The following is a 23879-nucleotide window of genomic DNA, read 5'->3' as shown; positions in this document are numbered from 1 at the left end:
TGTATGGTGTGTAACTTTAAAGAATGCCACTACCGAACATCAGTTTTCTATAATTAAACACACTATTTTGACTAACTATATTAGTTTTTCCATAACATTTAGTTTTTATGTGTGTACAACTGTTTAGAAGTGTGCTAGCTAACCATGTGCTAATTTGCATCTTTGAGCAAGGTTCAAAAGTATCTAAAATTGTCACTACCGAAACAGTCACGACCAAAACATTAGGACATCTTTGTTCAATTATGTACATTTTTTTTTTTTTTGTTTGTTTCAGTAGTGTTTTAGTATGCGGGTTAAAATTGTGCAATGTGATGTGGTCACTACCAAAACATTACTGTCACTACTGAAAATTTGCTGCCACATGGGATGTTTTGTCAAAAATAAAATATACTGAATTATCAACTAAGATGTTATGATAGTATTTGGCTCAATGCATATTCAAACTAATGAATCCTTAAGTTTAAAATCAGTATGATCAACTTTTTGCCTTTTACAAAGAAAAATTGTACTCAAAATACAACAAATCTCAAAAATCACAATTAAAATATTGTTCAAATTGTAATTGGTATTGATTTACCTCTGAATAAATCAATAACAATTACACTGTAAAAGGTTTTCACCAGTTTCAACTTAAAAACTTAAGTTTAGCAACTTAAGTCATTTCAACTCACAAGTTAAATCAACTTATTTTTATTGTAATAAGTTAAAATGACTTGTACTTTTAAGCTGATTTAACTAAAAAATTTAAGGCAGCTGCTGAACTTAGATTTTTAAGTTGAATCTGGTGAAAACTTTTTACAGTGTATACAGTCGTGGCCAAAAGTTTTGAGAATGACACAAATATTAGTTTTCACAAAGTTTGCTGCTAAACTGATTTTAGATCTTTGTTTCAGTTGTTTCTGTGATGTACTAAAATATAATTACAAGCACTTCATACGTTTCAAAGGCTTTTATCGGCAATTACATGACATTTATGCAAAGAGTCAGTATTTGCAGTATTTGCAGAGGCCCTTCTTTTTCAGGACCTCTGCAATTCGACTGGGCATGCTCTCAATCAACTTCTGGGCCAGATCCTGACTGATAGCAACCCATTCTTTCATAATCACTTCTTGGAGTTTGTCAGAATTAGTGGGTTTTTGTTTGTCCACCTGCCTCTTGAGGATTGACCACACGTTTTAAGATTTGGGGAGTTTCCAGGCCATGGACCCAAAATATCAACGTTTTGGTCCCCGAGCCACTTAGTTATCACTTTTGCCTTATGGCACGGTGCTCCATCGTGCTGGAAAATTTATTGTTCTTCACCAAACTGTTGTTGGATTGTTGGAAGAAGTTGCTATTGGAGGGTGTTTTGGTACCATTCTTTATTCATGGCTGTGTTTTTGGGCAAAATTGTGAGTGAGTCCACTCCCTTGGATGAGAAGCAACCCCACACATGAATGGTCTCAGGATGCTTTACTGTTGGCATGACACAGGACTGATGGTAGCGCTCACCTTTTCTTCTCTGGACAAGCCTTTTTCCAGATGCCCCAAACAATCGGAAAGAGGCTTCATCGGAGAATATGACTTTGCCCCAGTCCTCAGCAGTCCATTCGCCATACTTTTTGCAGAAGATCAATCTGTCCCTGATGTTTTTTTTGGAGAGAAGTGGCTTCTTTGCTGTCCTTCTTGACACCAGGCCATCTTCCAAAAGTCTTGGCCTCACTGTGCGTGCAGATGCGCTCACACCTGCCTGCTGCCATTCCTGAGCAAGCTCTGCACTGGTGGCACTCCGATACCGCAGCTGAATCCTCTTTAGGAGACGATCCTGACGCTTGCTGGACTTTCTTGGACGCCCTGACGCCTTCTTAACAATGCAGTGGAAAGTTTTTTTCGGGATTAAGTTAATTTTCATGGCAAAGAAGGAATATGCAATTCATCTGATCACTCTTTATAACATTCTGGAGTATATGCAAATTGCTATTATAAAAACTTAAGCAGCAACTTTTCCAATTTTAATTCTCAAAACTTTTGGCCACGACTGTATATATATATATATATATATATATATATATACACACACACACACACATATTTACAAGGAGGATGTAAGCAAAATCTTAATAGGTCAATATAACCCTTTCTTATTGAATTATATATTACTGTGTTTCAGTAGTGACAATTTTGGGGAGAGGACAAATGTTACATTTTTTTTTGAAAATACAATATGAGAATTAACTGCACAATTACTAGAAATTTGTACCTTGAACATTATACAATTTGCATACATACAAAATTTGTGGAAAAATCCCCCCCCCCCCCCCCCAAGATGTTTCCTGTGACTTTGAACCAATTCTGTACAATGACTCATATTTTGCCTCTTAATATTCTATTATTGACTATTTATTATTTACATATTTAAATACACTAATAATTTTTGCATCATTTCTTATGTAATGTAATTCAACTTTTTAAGCAAGGTGTACCCAGATAAACTAAACACATTTAAAAGCTACTAATTTGATCAAAATATATATTTTTTAATTACTAGCCTAGTCTTGACTTAAGAACAAACAGTGAAACCGAATGAGGTAATGTTAGTTAAAAACCTGGCTAAGAACATTACTGGAAAATTTGCTGTCATAAACATTTTAATTTGAATGAACAGCTGCTAATATGTCTGTTCAGACCAGCATGAACATGGACATGCCGTCAGTGCAACAGATTTATTTACTTTGATTATTATTATTATTATTATTTTTAAGATTTTATGGTGTTCTAATTTTTCATTGCACTGCGAAAAAAGCTAACCATTGAGATCCATGCTTTTGGGCACATGCCCAAAGCTGCTGTCGTTATACAAAACGATGAATTTGTGCCACTAACAAACTTGCAATTTCGCTAAGCCACAATAGACAGCAGAAGGAAAACCTAGAATTGTCTCTTCTGTCTCTGTACTCCTGTATTTGGTGTTGTCTGATAAAAACCACAGTGAATACAAAACTCTGAGTGGCTTTTGAAAGCATGTAAATAGTGCTTCCTTTCTTCTCTTTGACAATTGGATGTCAGAAATGGAAAGTTCCACACCGCTGCGTTTGTGCAGCACTCTATTTCTGCTCATCCATAAGCAACATCTACTATCAGACAGTGAATTTGCACTTTCGTTCAGCCCATCTGCCATTTTTTCAATTGGTGTGAACAGACAAATCACATGAGAAAAACGGACCGAATTTTCATGCCAAACATTTGTGTTGGAGTGAACAGGCCTTCAGACCATACAAATGGCTGGTGCAAGCCTACCAAGTTCTGCACTTGTGCCAAGAAGTGCCACAAGTTTCTAAGCAGCAACAATCTTTCTTCTGCTAAACACAAGAAGAATGTTGGTAACTAAACAGTTTTGGTTCCCTTTGCTTTCCTTTGGAACAACATAAGGGTGAGTAAATGACAGAATTATCATTTTTGGGTGGACCACCTCATTAAATATGTATTGTTTCACAATACAAACCACAATATTTCTCATAATATGATTTGTGGACCAAATCATGGAGTTGTAGTTCTAATTCCAACTCTAAAATCTAACTGGTTGAAAGCCATCTTGTTAAAAGACCAATAAGGATGTAGATCCTCTAACATGTTTATCACGGTTACCTGCTCTCTTCCCATAGTGCGTGTTACTTAATGCAGTCAATATGACTCTCACCTTCTCTAGAACCGTGTGTGTATGTAAGTGTGAACCGACACTCTTTTTACCACGGTTCCCTCTCCTCACACCGTGTTGAATGTGGAGAGTGTGTGTGAATCTGACTCATCTCCTTTTGTAAAAAACAAACACACAAACGTACACCCACACACACCTCAGTGTCCATCTCGCCCTATGGTGCGGCGAAGACAGACATGCAGGTCCAAAACTGTCAACATGAGTATAGCTATAGGAATCCATTACTCAATAATTCAGCACAGGGAGCTGAAAGCGTCAGTGTGAGACTGGGCATTCACACGGCAGGCTGGGGGGAAAAAAAGCCTTGAATGGGCATGAACAGAGAGGCAACAGACAGCAACTTGTGCAGATGAGAGAATGAGTGAGAGGCTGCCCAGTAGCTGGGTAGATGAAAACAGGAGGCGTGGGGAGGCTTTTTTAGATGCCCAAGCCCGGACGATGGGTGATGTGAGGACGAGAGGGGTGGGACACTAAGTAGATGCGGGCTACAGGGCCACCACACAAGACTCCACGCTAATAAAAGAAGCAGTATCTGGTGGAAGCCCTTTAAAAAAGGCAGCTGAACACCCTCCCCCTCCATCAGAGTCACACACAAGAGTCAGACAGCGAGATGAGAGCAATAAGGGTCTGGTAATGGAATGAAAACACTCCAAAACAAAACAAGGGCAGCTCTCTGAATGCAGGCCCTTTTCATGTGCGTGGCAGTGTCTGGGTGAAAAGACTGTGTGGGTTTGTGTTTTCTGTTTCAGAGACAGGCTAGAAACCGCAGGGCCGAATATCAAAGCGAGCAACGTTCAGATGCACTGCACCTTGCTGGTAGAACGGTCGGAGGTCGGTGCCCTTCTGTCCAATCAGATTGCAGAGCAGAGCCATGGCGTTCTGCATCGTGCTGCCGACGGAGTTATTCTGGTGCTCCTGAAAAAAAAATAAAAACAGAAATGCTGTTATATTAAAATCTCAAAATATCTAAAATCAATATCAGAAAAAAACAAACAAAAAAACATTCAAAGCGGATATTGTTGTGACTAAGCATAATTTAAATTCTACACGGACTGAATTATTTATTAGTGAATCTTTCTAAAACTTCTAATTCTATTGCTTATAATGAGGAGAGTTGTGTATTATGTTTTTAAACAAGTGGTTTTAAACAGGGAGCCCACTAGGGAACCTCAGCAAACTTCTAGGCGGGCCCCAGTAAGTCTTAATATTATTTAAATTTCATTATATTAGCATAATCTTATTAGGGCTGCAACTAACGATTATTTTAATAATCGATTAATCTGTCGATTATTTTTTCGATTAATCGATGAATCGGATTAAAAAAAAGGGATTTACAACCCTTTATTCAAAAACAGAACTAAAATCTTTAGAAAGTGCACGAACATGTTGCTCCTTGAACTGTTATAATAATAATAATAATAATAATAAAATAAAAATGGACTGACACAAAAAACATACACATGTATGCTTTACATCTGCCAAATATATAGACTAAATAAACTAAAATTACTATCCGTCAAGACAGCGGCTTGCTGTGGTGTACATGCGGCATTTCCCATCAAGAAGCCTCTCAAATTAAATTCCTCAGTGCGCATTAAAAAAGTCATGTGACTTTGCACGCTGGAACGGGATAACTTGACTAACTTTCTGCTACATTCATTCTGCCATGGCGGTGTTTAGTGTCCTGCCATCAGCAGCGACCAGCTGGAAGAGTTCCGCATTCAAATGCACGCAAAACTGGCCTCAAAGCCCCAGCAAAAGTAATTACCATGAATGTGTCAAGGCAAAAATTAAGAAAATATTCGAATTACTTATTAATAAACTAGTATTTTCTGATTCAGTGTTGCAAAGATGAAATTGACGATCCTGCCATCTGCTCATTAATGCCTAACGAATCTTTATGGATTAGCTAATGAAAGAGTTTTGTTTTCGATTTTAATTATTTCGTTTTATAGTAAAATAATAATTTAAAGCTTTCTATAGATATTGTGTTTGTGAGGCAATTATCTGGGTTTCGGTTAATTATTGTGAAGCGCTCCTGTTTAAACCAAAGATATCAAGCGTATTCTGTTTGTTTTCTTTAAGAGCACATTTTGTTGATACTGTGAGTACACACAAACTAAGCTAGACCCTTTACAGTTCCGGCCCGGGTGGTAAATTACTCTTACCTTTATGAGCAAAAAAGAAATTCCACATTGCACTGGCGTCTCCATGTCCTGCAAAGCGCGCTTCTCTCCGCACAAACTTTGGAATTATCTTGATTGAATGATTAAACTAATATTGTGATATGTTTTAAGTTTTTTATATCAATGGATTTAAATTTAAATCGCGATGAATTAAGCAGGCTTTTGATCTGTCTGCCGCTGTTTGCTAGGTATAACTTTAAAAAACAAAAACTTGAATTTAACAAACAAAAAGTGTTCCAAATATATCTCTAAATTAACTTTATAAACTAAAGGAACGAAAATAAATGTAATCACTTTGCTATTAAAAACAGCAGCTGTGTAATGAGGAAGAGAAAGAGAAAAAAAGACAGTCGGACTGGAAATTCAGTCGGCCAAAAATTGATGAGCTGTCGGACATTTTTACAAGGAATGTTTGTTTAATAGCCTATTTAATACTCTTAGGCTACTTTCTTAATTAAATATATTATTTCTTTGATTTATTTTAGCGTTTTCAGGCTGATTGTTCGCTGACTGAAGTGTAGGCTATATATAAAAAAAACAACGTGCCACCGTCACAGCCCTATTCAAAACTGAGACGATTTCACCTCAGCAGAGCTCCTCTTTCTCCTCACGGTTGTGGTATGTTTTCGACACATTATACAGACAGACAGTGTTACAAAAACTATAGAAGTAGTTCTCTCCATCTCCACTATCCAACGACCCGTACAGCAGCTGTTTTGCGATCGAGCATTGGCTGCTGTGAAAGTACGCTAGCCAAAGTAGGCTTAAATATCAAACATGTTTGATATAAATCGGGGCAGCATATATATATAATGTAGAAACGGTGCTTTATGCTCAAATGTTCCAGTTTTGCGCATAAGTTAAATTCGCATTTTTGGATGGAAACACAGCTTATGAGGTGCCGAACTCTGCTGGCATCAGTGCGGGAGAGAGACCGAATGTGTCCACTCCGCTCTGCGCTCAATTTTTTTTTTAAATATATATAATAACAACCAAATGTCTCTGCGTCGCGCGACACAACGAATCGATTATGAAATTCGTTGCCAACGCTTTTAGTAATCGATTTTTATCGATTTTATCGATTCGTTGTTGCAGCCCTAAATCTTATTTAAAATGATGAAATTGCACCATAAATAAAGACCTACCACATTAAAAAAAAGACATTTTTTTTTTAAGTTTGTTTAGAAGAAGTACCAGAGGTACTGTACATATCAACTTAGATAGGAGCGGCTTTAAATATAGTCTCAGACAAACAGGGACCTTAAGTCAAAAGGGGTTTGTGGATGACAAATTGGGTCATTTGGAAGGAGAGAACATATGTGACCCTGGATCATAAAACCAGTCATAAGGGTAATTTAACATAATTTTTGGAAATTGAGATTTACACATCTGAAAGCTGAATAAATAAGCTTTCCATTGATGTATGGTTTGCTAGGACAGGACAATATTTGGCCGATATACAACTATTTGAATATCTGGAATCTGAGGGTGCAAAATACTGAGAAAATCGCCTTTAAAGTTGTCCAAAAGAAGTTTTTAGCAATGCATATTACTAATCAAAAATTACGTTTTCATACAATATGAAATGTACTATATATCTTCATGGAGCATGATCTCTACTTAATATCCTAATGATTTTTGGCATAAAAGAAAAATGTATCATTTTGACCCATACAATGTATTTTTGGCTATTGCTACAAATATAGACCTTTTTCCTGAGTAAACGATGAGCACTGCCATTACGAATTCTAACGTCAGATTGAATGCGTTTCTGTTCCGGTCTCCATAGGAACCCATTCAAATAGCGACCATCTGTTTTTAATGTAGCTAACATCCGCAGCTTCGTGTCATCTACACACTCACTAAAGTGAGGCACTGACAAATGACGGTCATTGCGACATTGCCAAGTGATGGCGCTATGGAGCCATGTGCTTTTTAAAAACATTTTAATAGGTTTAACATTAGTTTATTAGCTCGGAATATACCCTAATTTGACTAGAAACAATGCAGACCGGAAATGCAAAGCATTCTTTCAGTTAAGAGTCGGACTTACTTCCGTGTTCAGGAAAAACGTCTATACCCATGCTACTTCAGCCTGGTTTTGTGTTCCAGGGTCACATATAGTGACTAATGGCACACATTCAGTGTTGAGTGTAATGCATTACAAAGTAATTAGTGACTGTAAACTAATTACACTTTTAGTTTAAAAGAAACAACACAAGTTGTCTAAAAAGTAGTGATTTACTAAACACAACAAATTAGTGTGAGAGCGAAATCCCATAAAAGCACAGATGGGAGTGGAATGCTCTGGAGGTGATCTACTGACAACTCATAAATTAAAAAACACAGGTGCAGCCAGATCATTTCCATAATGACCAATGCAATCTAAAGAGCACCAACTATTTATCGACTATCGGAGCCATGTAAATCATAAAACATTTATTACGATTATATAACTTTGGTGTGATGGCTAAAGGGTGGATGCTTCTCTAATGGGGGATTGCAATAGAGAAATAGGAGGTATGCAAGGTTGTGTATGGTTTACATTTGAAAAAGGATGAGAAGCAAAAAATTCTGTAATATGTTGAGCAGAAAAATGTAAACCTTACTGTGAAATGCCATTTCTTCATTAAATAATATTTGATTTTAAGTTTTAAATGACTGAGACCTGTGATACATACCTGCGATGAAGGCTTAAACCATGCTTTACTGCTCACTAGCAATTAATAATAGTGTATTGAATCAATATACGCTAATATTTTGATATTTTTTAATGAGTGTAAGCTATGCAAACCAATTCATTTAACACAGAGGGATAGTTCACCCAGAAATGAAAATTACCCCATGATTTTCTGACCCTTAAGCTATCCTAGGTGTATATGTCTCTCTTCTTTCAGACAAATACAGTCGGAGTTATATTAAAACATGTCCTGGCTTTTCTAAGCTTTATAATGGAATAGGGGTCAAGATTTTGAAGCAAAGTAAAGTGAATCCATCCATCATATAAAGTATTCCACATGGCTCCGGGGGGTTAAAAAAGGCTATCTGAAGTGAATCGATGTGTTTGTGTAAGAAAAATATCTAAATTGAAAACCCTATGTCTAAAGTGGTTTATAAAAATAAAGTCTTACCGAAATTATAAAACATCAACTATTTTGCACACAAAAAAGCCACTCAAGGCTGTGCAGTACAGTGATTTCAGCACAGTTAGTATATTTGGCATTTTACTCCCATGTTGTGCCAAATATCTCCCCTTAACCCATGGTATTATCACTGTAGCACAAGCCTTCTTTATCCAAGGCAGCAAAACACTTCCAGTAAGGCAAACACTGCTTGCTAAAACTGGGAACACGAAAAAGTGCAGATCATCACTTCCACTTTTGTGTAACGTCTACTATTTTCAAGAGTGAAGAGTGAACCTAACCAGAGAGTGCAGAGGTGCTGTCAGATAGAGTGAGCCAAGCCTCTGCCCTTCTCATCTCTCCCCCAGGGCAGACACCCGAGGCTGGGTGAGGCCAACAGGGGGAGCTGGGTAAGACCGGAGGTGTCGGGACGGTGCTGTCTGGGTCTTTCGACTCTAGGGTCAAAGACACCGTCTAATCCTGCAGCGAGCTCAGGTCCAGGGGCCGATTAAAAACATGATAAACAGACAAAGAAGAGCAGAAAGAAGGCAGAAGAAGGAGGGAAAAAATCGATGGGGGTTTTAATTAGAGGTCTGAGTGAGGCTTGGGAGAGAAAGAGAGAGAGAGAGAGAAAGTGAGATAAAGAGAGAGAGAGGGGTCTGGCCAACTCTACTGGCTGACAGACAGATAGAGAAGGGTATGTCTGTCTCAGGGGAATCTCTGAGCCCCTCCACAGGCTGTGCAATATTTTTCAAGGCCTGGAATCATTACTTTTTCCGCTTTATTTCCGCACCGAGCCTCGGGAGAGGTGGAGTGGAGGGGTCGCGCATTCATCAGGAACCTTCAGTCCATACATAAATATAGCTCACACACATACAAACTGCAGGAGAGACAATGAGGAAGCATTTAATATTGGGTCAGTGCTGCAAATAGCTTGTTTAACAAAACCAGTATCGATGTCGCAAAGTTAAGTGAAACAATCATCCTACAACAACACAGGTAGAATAGGATGTCCTTACACACATATTCATTAGTGTAAGGAGGTCTATAATAATTGCAGAAAGATAACTATTAAGGCCTTTATATGCCAAGCAAAATTGAAGAATGAATTGGTTTGATGCTATTTTGAACAAAAAAAGACAAAAACAAAGGTCTTTTGGAGTTTGTTTTGGGAGTTCGAAAAAGCTTGCCAAAGCAAACTTTCCAGAAATTTCACTTCGGCAGGCTGGTAAACACCTTTGAACTAAAACTCTGGTTCATTTCTTCTGTTCACTCTGTCAAGGTCAGCCATAAGTAAAAACATGAACACGCTGGAGGAGCTGCTTTATAGCAGAAATCGAAGTTATAATTCTAATTCAAAGTGACACTTAAATCAATCCATTGTTTATAAATTAAAGTGTTGTGAATTGTCTTGAGTGCTGAATTGCAGATCTGGTGCAAACATATGCACAACGCTATGATCAGATGCTTTTTTAACTATTTTATCAACACTGACATTTCTGTTGTGTGTTAAATATGCATGCAGCACACATTTTTTTACATATTCATAACAGGGTGGGCGTTGTTAGAATGTTCTCAATTAGTATATTGCTGTTCAGGTATTTCAGTGAGTACACCGGGCAAGACATCCAAACGCTCACCTATCATTCATCAAACTCATCGACCTTTTCATCTGAAATATGTAAGTAGAATCAACTTTACTTGCGTGTGTGTGGAAGCTGAACAGTAGTGCGCTCCCTGCATGACAGATGGAGGCGCCAGTGTGGTCCTTTGCTCTTACAATACTCCGTCCTTTTTGGTCATACAGATAAAAGTAATACATCTTTCAAATCTGTAAAGACTCTCAGTTTATTTGTGTGCATTAAGAATAACAATGAAACGTTGTGCTTTTGCAAAATAATTAAAGCAAACATGATGCACTTTCTGCCGTCTCAGTCTCTGTGAACTTGAGAGCGAAACTATGTGTATACTTGCCTTACAGACATGAAAAACACATATAGAGAGCGAAATGTCTACTTTTAAATGAAGCAATTTAAATAGAAAACAAATATTCTCAGATTATGTAATCCGTATGAAACATGAATGCAGGCGCATCACTACTGTGGAGATGACAAGTCAGTGTCGCAGATTTTATCCCTAAAGCTGAAAACAAAGAAAGCACTCGTGTATTATTAATAAATTAATAAAAGTCTCTTGCTGTTTTTCTCTGACACATAATTATTATATCTGACACTGTGCTGTGGCAAGCTGTTTTTGTGCGCTTGAGCGCTTATGAGTCTGTGTAGGCAATTAAAGACTAATAGTCGACTAATGCTCAAAATGAACGACTACTAGTCGACCAGAAATATCTTTAGTCAAGGGCAGCCCTAGTAAATATAATGTGACTAATGACTCTGGAATTGCAGAAAAATTACATGAAAATGCTGATGCAGCAACGCACTTATTCTGAGCTGTCACTAACTTTAGGTATACACAATAATCGCTAGAAATTAGCAATGGGCAACAATTCAATCAAATCCTGAAGAACAATCCTTGGCTATCAAAATGCTTGCTATGGAATGCGAAAACGCAGAAAATCAAACCTGATCTGAACTTTTTTATGACGAACAAAAATTTTGTAAACAGTGTGTAAACATGATTGACACAACGTGAGGTCATATTTATTTATTTATTTTTTATTTTTTTATTGCAAACATTTTGTACCCAGTGTGCAATGACCTTTAGCCAACAAGAAAAAACTGATTTATTTTTTAAAAACAGTTGATATTCTTGTAATAATTTCACAATAAATAGATATAATTACAGTCTACTGTGTTTCATAGTCAACACATTGCTTTTAGCTAGGTTTTAAACAAGGATGTGTGCATATTTAGATAAACAAGGCAACATAATGCACTTGTGGAGGTAGAAAAACTAAGTTCTTTGAGATCCGCGGGATTCCTTGTAATACACATTTAAATGCAAAAGAAAAGGCACAGGAGCCAATAATGTTTAGGCAGCGTAACCCCAGGTATGTGTCGCCACATTCTCAGATTATGAAGAATAAAGAAGGGAAAAGTTAACCTTCTGAAATGAAGCAATATCTTCTCAGGTAAAAGTTATTAGAACCATGTCTAGGGACAAGCTTGTTATCACACTGCTCTGACCTTATCAGCCTGTTTGTATTTTATTATTTGTTTCACTCCTCACTTTTGACAGAACAGGTAATTACAATGATTTTGACTTTAGAAATCATTATTTTATTCGCTTATGTCAGAAACAGCGAATTAAAAAAAAAAAAAAAAAAACTGGCTGTTGTTCTCATTACATTGCATTGGTATAATTCGTAAAAGTTTTACCTGCCAACTAGCAAATGACACTGTTAGACATACTCACCAATGCTGATTTTTACTCTCATTTGATGCTTGGCGAGTGTTAATTTTTAGGCCCGGTCATATGTATATAATAATACTGACTTTGTGTGTTGATAATTTTTTATATTTGCTGCTGCAGCACATACTAATAGGGAATGAATAAGTGAGGACTGAATAGAAAAATGTGGTGTTTGATGCTGTAAAAGAGAGAACATAATCGGCCATACCATGCCATATTTGACTCTGTCAGTCCAAGTCAAGTCTAGAGTCAGTTGTTCACTAGCTCAAGTCAAGTCGCAAGTCTTTTTTTGTGACTTAAAGGGATAGTTCACCCAAAAATGAAAACTGTAAGACCTTTGTTCATCTTCGGAACACAAATTTATAATTTTTATTACGATATTTATGAAATCCGAGTGCTTTCTGACCCTGTATAGACACAACGTAACTACCACATTCAAGGTCCAGAAAATAAGTAAGAACATTGATAAAATACTTCATGTGACATCTGTGGTTCAACCTTAATTTTACAAAGCTATGAGAATACTTTTTGTACATTTCACAAGCCTAACCAGGCAATGGTAAAACATTGGTTTAAAAGTTGCTAGAATTTTAGATATTGATTGGTTGATTGATTTAGCCTGGAAAAATCCAGACCCTAATCTATTAAGATTATGGGTCTGGGATCGAGCAATGAAAACTGCCTAACTCGAGGGGCGGCACCAAGCATGCATTTGAAACTCTAACTGCACGCAATTGGATAACGCCACGACCAATCACAACAATACACGCTTAGCTACCAGCAGAGCTAAATGATGTTTCATTAACAAAGTTCGGGAGAAGCGCGTCAGATGCTTAGCGTAAACATCACAAGTCAATCAGCGCCATAGGTTTAATCACAGCTGACTCACCTCAATTCACTCGATGGTTTATCAGTAAACCTCCACCACCCCATCTCATCACTCCGAGTTCTCGCTACTCCTATTGGGGGGTAACGTACTCTGGGTTCGGGCCACTCCCGAGCTCGGAGCCCTTCACCGGACAGCACGCCACACATGCACTACTATTCTCCGGCTAATTATATGTAAGCGTGAACTCGTGAACTGATAGATTAAACTCTTGCCGTATCCAGTCGGCAAAACAGCAAAAACGTCCTTCTTGCAGAGGAACAATTCGAGTTTTCGGTTTTCTGTTCCTCTTTTATATGGAAAGCCAAGTCTAACTCGTTCATTGTAGCGGCCAAAGCCGTTTCAAACAACTTGTTGTTCATCTGTAGCGACAGCGATCTTTCAAAGATTACTATATGATTCGGACGTCGCAATGCTAGTGTCGTCATCAGCTTAGCTCGCCTCTGGCCCGCCTACATCAGATACACCGATTTGATTGGTTCCCACAATTGCTTACGTATTGCAGTAACCTGCATCATTGCTCGATGCCAGAGTGTCTTGCAGAGACAATCCAAATTGTGCTCTCGCGAGACCTCTGGATTTCCAGGGTATGATTGATTGATTGACACCCACTGACTGGCATGTCAAAAGAGTGGTGCTTTTTACTGCCAAGTGCTGTAATTACAACATTTATCAGAAGAAGCTAATAGGGACTTGCTAACAGTAAAACCTTGACCCCTTGTAACTGGCCTTGCCCATATCTGAATTTGGAACAGAATCTGCATTCCAACCATTAAGCTTAATCACTATGACTTTCTTGCTAATCAGAGCACCTTCAAACAAATCATTTCAATTGCAATAGCATATGTATACCAACAAACTCATTTTATTACTTTAAATAAAATGATTACTCCTATAGTTATGTGTTAAAGTGTTAGTCCACCCAAACATGAAAATTAGCTCATTATTTACTCACCCTCCAGGCATCCTAGGTGTATATGACTTCTTTCTTTCAGACGGATCCAATCAAAGTTATATTAAAAATGATCCTGGCACTTTTAAGCTCTATCATGGCAATAGGAATTTTCTCTTCTTCAGTCCAAAACAAGTCCAATAATCCTTCCATTATAAAAAGTGCCTCACACGGCTGTGTGGGGTGAATAAAAGCCTCCTGTAGTGAATTGATACATTTTTGTAAGAATCATAACCATATTTAAAAAAGTAATAATGACTTTAATCTGGCCTGTGCTAACAGTCGTACACAGAAGCCATTCCAAATGGATGATGCAGGATGGCGGTGTGGTACATGCACCACTCAAAAGTGGCGAACGCGCAGTGAAGAGAGGTAAACTAAACAATGGTCATGAATTAGAAGTACAAAATGAGGCTTCCTTTGCATAAGCTTCCTTTGCTTCTGTAAACAAACTTTTGGGTCCCACTTTACGTTAGGTGGCCTTAACTACTATGTACTTACATTTATATTAAATTTGGTATAATGTACTTATTGTGTACATGCATGTTTTTACATTGTACTTATATTTTTTTAAAAACCTATATGTAATTATATTTGTTATTAATTTCTGTAATTACCACTGTTGACCCAACCCTTACACCTACCCATACCACCAAACCTGTCCTTAACCTTACCCATATCCCTTAATAGGAGCAAAAGTGTTTTGCAATGCAATATGACCACATTAAGTACATTGTACTTATTTTTTTTTTTTTGATGTAAGTAGACTCACAGACGCAACGCCAACATCCTACGCCATCCACCCAGAATGGCTTCCGTGTGCAACAGTTAGTGCAAGGTAGATAAAAGTGACGTTTTAAATAAGGGCATTTTCTTACAAAAACACACTGATTTGCTACAGGAGACCTTTATCTGTGTGAGGCACTTTTTATTATGGATGGATGCCCTTTATTGGACTTGTTTTGGACTGTTGACAAGAAACACCTGCCCAAAGCAATTAAAGGGCTTGGAAATGCCAGGATCATTTTTAACATAACTCTGATTGGATTTGTCTGAAAGAGGGAAGTCAGCTTAGGATGCCTAATGGGCTAATTTTCATTTTTGGGTGAACTAACCCTTTAAGATGGCAGTAGTCCCTTTAAAAAGTTTCCTACAACTAGAAAAATCTTTTTGACCGCAATCCCATTTTATAGATTAAATAAAATATTTACATTTTCATATTTCATTTAATATTTTATTCAACTTTGAGGTATGACAAATGCTTTTACAATTCTCCTCTTGATACACCACATTAAAGGGGAAATATTCAGAACGCTATCTTACATTTCTATTACTACATTAAAAACAGCCTCCTTCTTTTATTTCTGCTCTTTAGATTGACAAGAACAGCTAAAAGCTTTCAGTGCACTTTTCTTGCTCAGAAAATGTGTCTGTGAGCACATCTGAGCTCTCAAGAACATTAATGGTTTCTTTCTCCAGTCCGATCTATACTGACAGGTCATATTCAACAGAAAGACATGGCAGTGTAAACTGTGATGTAAGCAGTGTTGGAGTAATTCATTAAAGTTTTTCCTCAATGATACTATACAATGACACTACCTGAAAGGGTTCCTTCTTTTTTTTAAATCGCTCATGGCTGCCTTGAAATTTAAGTGACTCAAGAAAAGAGTAAAAACGGTCAAATAAATCAAAGGATTTTCAAACATCCTTTAAATAAACTCTGGGTTTTACAGTTTCAAGGAAAAACTGCACATGACTTTCTGTTTGAAAAGTGAGTTTTATAATGGCAAACTGATTGCTAGCATAATCTCGGTACAGCTGAATGGGCTGGATATACGTTAAACAACTCAGCCTTTGTCATCAGTATTAGTCTTTAGTCTCTTCTTGAAAGTTTCGACCAATAAGGCGCTTTGGGATTTGGGCTACACCGAGAAGACTCGCCTCAGCACATTAACACAATTCAAATGTTCAGTAAGCGGTAATCCTTTCGCTTGTTATAGCAAACAGGCCCAAACCTCTGTGTGGAGGGCAGATTGTGAACTAGAAGGGCAGCATTATTGAGGGATTGGGATTAAAGGGGATGTGAGGCTGTAGCTAACGTCTCACTAGCTTGCTGAGATGGCCAAAGAAGTCAGACAAACCTCTCTCTCTCTCTCCTTGTTCATTAGTGATCTCTTGTTCATTAGAGTCCTCTGCTTCCTTTCATGTCCTCTCAGGGCTCGTGAGGATGAATGAAGCACATCTGAATTACACTGAGACTCAGAGACTGGGCTGCTCTCTGATTGGAGCGGTTGAAGCATGTTCCGTTTGGCCTCGAAAGAAAGTATAGTATGAAACCAGCAGACTAGAAAGGTAAGCTTAATTGATAAAACATCTTACCATCTTTGCTTCTGGTAACACGCTGTGCTAAAATCCATCCCATATTTTTGAGTCTCTTAGGCTTACCAAGGCTGTATTTATTAGATCAAATAAATGATCAATTATCAAAATGAAGTAAAAAGTGTAATACTGTGATATATTACTACAATTTAAAATACCTGTTCACTATTTTAAATGGAACCCCAGGTAAGACTTGTATGGCTTAGTTTAACATAAATGATGTTTCTCTTACTGAAATATGTAGTAAACCCCCCATGAAATACATCATTTAAAAAAAATCCACATTGTTTTATACATATTTTGAACTGGGGGGGGGGGGGGGGGTTATTTCGATGATGTAAAATGGTTGCACTCTGTAAGCGACTGGCGCTACATGTTGCCATTTTTTACTGTTTAGAATACACAACTCGGAAAATAAAATGCTGACATCACCACATTGTGCGGCTTCTAGTTGTAATTTTCAGTTGAAGGGCAACAAGAGATCCAATATAAGTTTTCACTGCTTTCCTAGCGATAATAAGATAATAAAAAAAATGGGATGATGCCTGTGGTCGAATAAAGTTCCTAAAGACCTGCATCTTTGTTCTCTCCACTTTAGCCCTGATGCCTTTGAGGCTTTTAGTAGACCACAGCCACTAAAAGAGCTTACAAATGTCAGAGACAAGAAACGCTAGATGCCATCCTTGCAGGATGTAAACATGCAGCCGCTTGCCATGATGCTGCAGCCACTGAAGGTGTTCCTCAGTGCAGATTTCACTTGATATCCGAGGGTGTTTAGACTTCTAGTAGGGAAAAATGCTGGTACAGCATTTGGTTTAAGCCTAAGCTTGTATCCATCGCCACCTGTAAGCTTTATCAGTAGCAGTGGTCATTGTACCCGATGCCTTTGAGGCTTTTAATAAACCACAGCTATGGAAAGAGCTTACAAATGGCAGAGACAAGAAATGCTAGATGCCATCCTGGGAGGATGTAAACATGCCGACCTCTGTCATGATTCCGCAGCCACTGAAGAAGTTTCTCAGCACAGATTTCACTCGATATTTTGACTCCTTGTGTGAAAAAACCAATGATGGTACGACATTTGATTTAAGCCTGCACTTATATCCATCACCACCTGTAAACTCTTTTAGTAGCTGTGGTCATTGTATCAGTATTTAATTTTCTAAGTTGTGTATTCCGACTTGTTTTGTTATAAAAAATAGCAACAGGTAGTGCCAGTAGCTCACAGAGTGCAACTACCGAGTAAAATCTTTTATGGGGTTTCTACTATTTCAGTAAAAGACATAATTTACGTTATATTAAGCCATATGAGTTTTAATACCTGGAGTTACCTTTAATATATTATCAATTGTAAATCTGCAATGGCAATGCTAAAACTTCAGCAGCAATTACACCAATCTAAAAATGCTAATTTGGTGTTCAAGAAACAGCTGAAAATGGTAATGCTTTTAATCAGCTCAAAAGAACACCATCTTTGAAATATGTGACAATCTAAACGTTTTTACTGTCACTTTTGATCAATTTAATGCATGCTTGATGAATAAAAGTATTTAGTTAAAGGAAAATCTTACAAGCCTCAAACCTTTGAATGGCTGCGTATAAAGAAAGCATTTTTTCAGTGACTAAAGGTTGTGCTGTAGCATGAATACAGTCACAGCTAAAGGAGATGCAGGCATTCAGCTGTGAATCTTCCCTAACATCAACCTTTAGTCATGACTATTCACAAGAAAAGCATGGACTTTCGAATGGTATTGCTTAAGTATAATAGATCTCATTTATCACAGGACTTCACATCATAACACCCCACCTCAATTTTTGTAAGATTTTTTTTTTCCTTTACAGAGCAAGCCTTGAAGAAACACACACACACACACACTGGTTTACATGTTTTATGGGGACATTCCATAGGCGTAATGGTTTTTATACTGTACAAACCGTATTTTCTATCGCCCTAACCCTACCCTACACCTAAACCTAGCCCTCACTGGAGATTGTGCAAACTTTTACTTCCTCAAAAAAAACTCATTGTGCATGATTTATAAGCCTGTTTCCTCATGGGGACCTGAGAAATGTCCTGGTAATTTACTGGTATTCCTATCCTTGTGGGGACATTTGGTCCCCACAACGTGGTGAATACCAGGTACACACACACACACACACACACACACACACACACACACACCCACCCTTATCCCTAGTATATGAAAACTAGTAACACTAACACCTGATTTAATAAGCACAACTAATGACCATGTAATCGATAATGGCCAGAATTTTATATCAGTGCATCCTTACCAAATACTTCATACATTATCTACTGAGGTGGAGCTAAAATTTAATGAATTTATCAATATGATAATGTGCACGCTTTGAAATGGATTTTTTTCTCCAGATTAAAACTGAATGATCTTCTCCTCCTGTTAGATTGAATCTCTTGCCAGGCATCAGCAACTGACCAAATAAAATAGGGTTTAACTGCCTCGATACTGCTGAGGAAATTTCCAAAGCAAACGCTATAGCTGCGAGAGAAAAAAAAGACAAGCAATGATGAGCCCACCTCATTGGCACATGGCTGAAAAAAGCAGCAAATGTGATTAGGCAACAGGTCAGTGCCTAAGAGAAAGAAATGAAGATAACAGGTAAATGGAAATAGCAGGTGTGTATTCAACTCACTGCAGAGCATTATGGGAAAAGAAGCTGAAGAGCGTGAATATTGAAAATTCTGACCGAGGTGCACCTCTGATTTTGACTTTCAGATGTAATGTTCTCTCTATACAACAGCTCTTTTTGGTCCTCGAATCTGATTGGCTGATAAGAGTGCGATTTTAGAGTCCAACAGAACTCCAACAGCCGTTTCACAGTTTGACAGCTCCAGATAGTCAGCGGCCGTTCAGCGCTCATGAATGAACTTTTATGATGGCTGTTGTTGTTTATTAAATGTTATTATTCAATAAATAATATTTTATATAAAAATAGTAGTATTTAATACTGTATTTTATATAAATAATAGTAGTATTTAAAAGTGTTTAGTATTGAGAAACGGTGTTTGTGTTTGTGATCGTAATTTTAGTTATCGTAAAAGAGACTGTTTTTAACAGTCAGCAGTAAAGACTTTTTTTACTGAAAAATAAACGTGGTTAGAAACTGAAGTTATTTTTAGTTTTGACAACAGCTTGATGCAGCTAACAAATGCACTAAGCAGCGCGGTCTTCAGAAATCACCCTTAACAGATTAAAGAATATTAACAGATTAAAGACAAAGATAATGCTTTCCTCAGCGGACATTCAAATGCGGTTCATCGTGAATATGAAGAATGAATGCTGTATCAGATGCAGGTAATCATGATCACTCAGTCCATCTCTCTCTCATAATACTCTACCACACATTATACTCAACGTTCCTTTGTTACTAGTTCTAAAGTGACGTTTTGGAATTAGTAATGGAGGCTTGGGCTCAGCTGTTAAATTGTGAACTTTAGATTTATATCTGTGGCAGAAGGAAATAGTTCTGCACAAAAGAGGGCTTTTAAAGACACTGTTATTTTATGTAATTACACACTTGTGCCATCAAACTGTTGTATAAACGCAATGTCACATGAGTAGACGTGAGATATGGCTGTACGTCGGCATGTCCACTCGTGTGTTATTGCTCATTTAACCCTTAAATGTATGAATGTTTCGCCAATCATTACTACACATAGACCTATACATCCAGCACGGATGGATTCCTAACTTCTGCAATAGCAAAAAAGTATCTTAATATTTTGAGAACAATTACAGAAGAATAAAATAAAGCATATTTCGTTACCTTTTGAAACTTAGAAGGGTTCAATTTGAGCAGATGATATTAGGATCACCATCATCCTCAGAACGCACTTCCAAAATACATTCAGCATCTGGCTCATATTTGTGATCTCAACCATATTCTAAAAACTATCGTTTTTAATGACTTCAAAGTCAATAATTTGATCGCTGGCAGCTTATTCACCACATCCACCATCAAATAACTGTGACATTTATATTTTAATTGCGTACAGTAATTGCTCTGCCATAAAGCCATTCAAACCAGTTCGATTTTTGCTAATGATATTCTTTTGTTTTATGCCTGCGTTAGTTATGAGTGAAACATTGCGTCATTATTGTCTATTAAACAGTGCCACCCCAAGGAAAAAAGGTGCATTGCACGCATCTAGTCATCAGATATTTACATATTTTTGTGCACGAAAAATATACTTGCACTATTACACACCTCAGGTCTTTAGTGACCCTATTCACTTTTTACAAAAAAAAAAAAAAAGATCAGAAAACAGACAATCTTTTATATTTTGTTATTTTTTTTTATAGATATAGAATAGATTGAGGAATACTAAGAAAGTTGATATCAAACTTGAAAAAAATGAAGGAGGGAGAGAGTAGTGAATGACATCCCGGGTCGCTAAAGACCCGAAGTATGCATTTAAAGGTTGTATCAGCGATTTCTAGCCTAAAACATAAAGTGTCAAATTCAGCTGAGCTTTCTTCACGATCCGCTCGCTGCCTGCCCCATAAATTGTCTGTGAAAAAACCGCATCTCTCTGGTCAGCCTAGGGTCCGAGATATGCCAAAAAAACAATCAGCACTACCAACCTTTCCACAGATAAACAAACAGTGTTCCAACCAATCAGCGTCAGGGGTTTGGTGTTGTGGACTTTCGCTCCGCCTCCCTCACATCCCTGCACCAGTAGTAAAGTCCACAACACCAAACCCCTGACGCTGATTGGTTGGAACACTGTTTGTTTATCTGTGGAAAGGTTGGTAGTGCCGATTGTTTTTTTGGCATATCTCGGACCCTAGGCTGACCAGAGAGACGCGTTTTTTTCACAGACAATTTATGGGGCAGGCAGCGAGCGGATCGTGAAGAAAGGTCAGCTGAAATTGACACTATGTTTTAGGCTAGAAATCGCTGATACAACCTTTAAGGGTTAATGTTTATGTAGTTGGTAACACTAATAGAAATAAAGTTCCATTAGTTTACAATAGTCTCATTAGTTAACAAGAATTAACAATGAATAAAAATACATAAAACATTTCTTAATCTTTGTTCTTGGTAATTTCAATTTCAAAGCAAAGTGTCAATTTTGATTTCATGTGGCCTTTTAAAGTACTATAAGGTCTTATCGTAAAATGCTGTTATAATATTTGTTTAATCATTTTTGTATAATTTTTGCATATAAAATTTCCCACAATCAAATACTTCGAATGTGAGTTTTATTTGGTTGGCTTGTCTGATGGAAAAGTATATCCTTTGGAAAATTAAATTACAGTGCATGAGACACTCTGGGATTACGGCTTACATTAACCTTGAAAAGTGGTTTTAATGCAACTGTAATTTTTCACTTCAGGTAATGGGAACGTCAAAGGTTCAATCATGGGATACTTCACGAAAATTTGTTGGCTCTGGATTGCTGCTGGGCAGCTCAACAATGACCATTTATCAGAAAGCTCAAAAATTGTAAGAAGAAAAATTAATAAATCTAAAGCATTTTTTTTTTTTTTTTTTACTCAGCTCTGCTGTTTACTTTGGCCTACTGGAAATAAGTATGTATGTGTGTATGTGAGTTTTTGTGGGGGTGGGGGTGGTGTTGACTGTTAACAGTCGATGTAGAGTCCACTCTAATGAGAATGTAACCTGCTGTTGAAAAGGCCTCACATCCACACTCCATTAACTCTGCAACCCAATTACACATTGCACTGTGATAGGTCAAACCCCCACTGCCTCATTTACATAATAACTCAATGGATACTGGGATGGGAACATGCTCAGAGGGAAAGCTCTGACTGTTACACACAAACATAAGCACACACACCATGTATAAAGGCTAACTTACTTTACAATGTTAAATTAAGTAATCCAAAAATTAAATCTCTGTTACCATTATGTTGTTCCAAACCTGGAATCTACTTTTTTTGGGGTGAAACTAAAGACATCACATATCACCCCGATCGCTGACACTTTTATGTAGTTAAAAATGTTTTTGGACTAAAATCTTTTAACATTTGCCTTTGCTGACAGCCATCGTGCGTGTCTTCAGCTGAATGTTCATTTGTTCCTCACATGCAAATATGAACGTTTATTATTTTATTATACTTAGCTAACACTTTAAATGTAAATTAAATTAAATCAATAAAATACCTATTGTTCAAAACCTTGGAGTAAAGTTGATCAAAAGTCACAGTAAAGTGTTTTAAAAACAATATTAAAAAAACATCTTACTGAACCTAAACTTTTATTTCAAAGTTTTATTTGTCAGTTTGGAAAGTGATTCATTTATTTGAATTTTTATTGTTACATTTAATTAAATGTTTAAACATGAATTAAACATTTTTAGAATCTATGTATTTGTCAATTTAAAAAGTGATTTCTTAACTTAAATTAAATGAATTAATAACTGATTACTGTGTTTATTTTTTAGTAGAAACTCCTATTCATCCATTTTGTGACAGGTGGAAATAAAGTTGCCCTCAATCGAAGCTCTGTAATTTAATTAGTGCTCAGATTCTAAAATGCCATTTCTGTTTTTTTTGTTTTGTTTTGTTTTTTTCCTCACAAAAAGCTATTGTATGACAAACAAGCAACAATAAATTTGCACATATTTTTTTGTCCAGTTTTTGTTTGTCCTTTTTGGGGCTTGAAAGCCAAGGCCACAATGAAGAACTGTGTGAAGGTGCTTCCAAGCAAACAAATAAATAGATTTACAGAGTAAAGATTTAGAATCAAATGGGAGGCAGTAAATAATGGCAGAAGTTCATTTTTGAGCAAATTATGCCTTTAAATTACCAAAATAGTGAAGGTCCGTCTAGGACTGATAAAATTCTACCAATCTATTCCTTTTTAAACACTTTGATGCATTTCTGCAACACGGCCAATTTTTCCAATATAGTGTTTTCTGATTTCCATAAAGCTCATCATTTTCTGGTAATTCCATTGCTTACCGAAGTCAGAGCAGAAAACCCAAGGCGATAAATGAATCAAGCACACAGACAGTGAGGAAACCAGAAGGCTCAGAAGCACACTTACCTCTATGACTTGAAAGATAGCAGGCAGGAGACGGCTCTCTCTAACAAGCCTGTTGGGGGAAACATACACACACATTTAGCTTGTGACACACATTTACTTCATGGCACTAGGCCCACATTCCATCTTCATTAGTGTGACACTTGTGCGTGCATTTGGGTTTTGGCACTGAACGGGACCGCTGAGGTGTGAACGCTCCATCGTGCCAAGATCAGTCAGCTGGGAAAATGACCTT

At 37.2% G+C, this 23879-nt stretch overlaps 1 protein-coding gene across 1 annotated transcript in view; it reads right to left on the bottom strand.

The window, feature by feature from the left end:
* ulk4 (unc-51 like kinase 4) overlaps window positions 1-23879 on the bottom strand; it is a 177957-nt gene that overhangs the window by 80357 nt on the left and 73721 nt on the right. The window contains exons 15-16 of the mRNA XM_073847841.1: window positions 23648-23696; window positions 4504-4609 (exon numbers count right to left, since the gene is read on the bottom strand). Coding sequence (XP_073703942.1) covers window positions 4504-4609; window positions 23648-23696 — 155 coding nt within the window. The remainder of the gene's footprint in view (window positions 1-4503; window positions 4610-23647; window positions 23697-23879) is intronic.

Source organism: Garra rufa, chromosome 9 (assembly GCF_049309525.1).
Source record: "Garra rufa chromosome 9, GarRuf1.0, whole genome shotgun sequence".
In the NCBI taxonomy this organism is placed as follows: Eukaryota; Metazoa; Chordata; class Actinopteri; order Cypriniformes; family Cyprinidae; genus Garra; species Garra rufa.
This window is presented reverse-complemented; position numbering and strand designations above follow the sequence as displayed.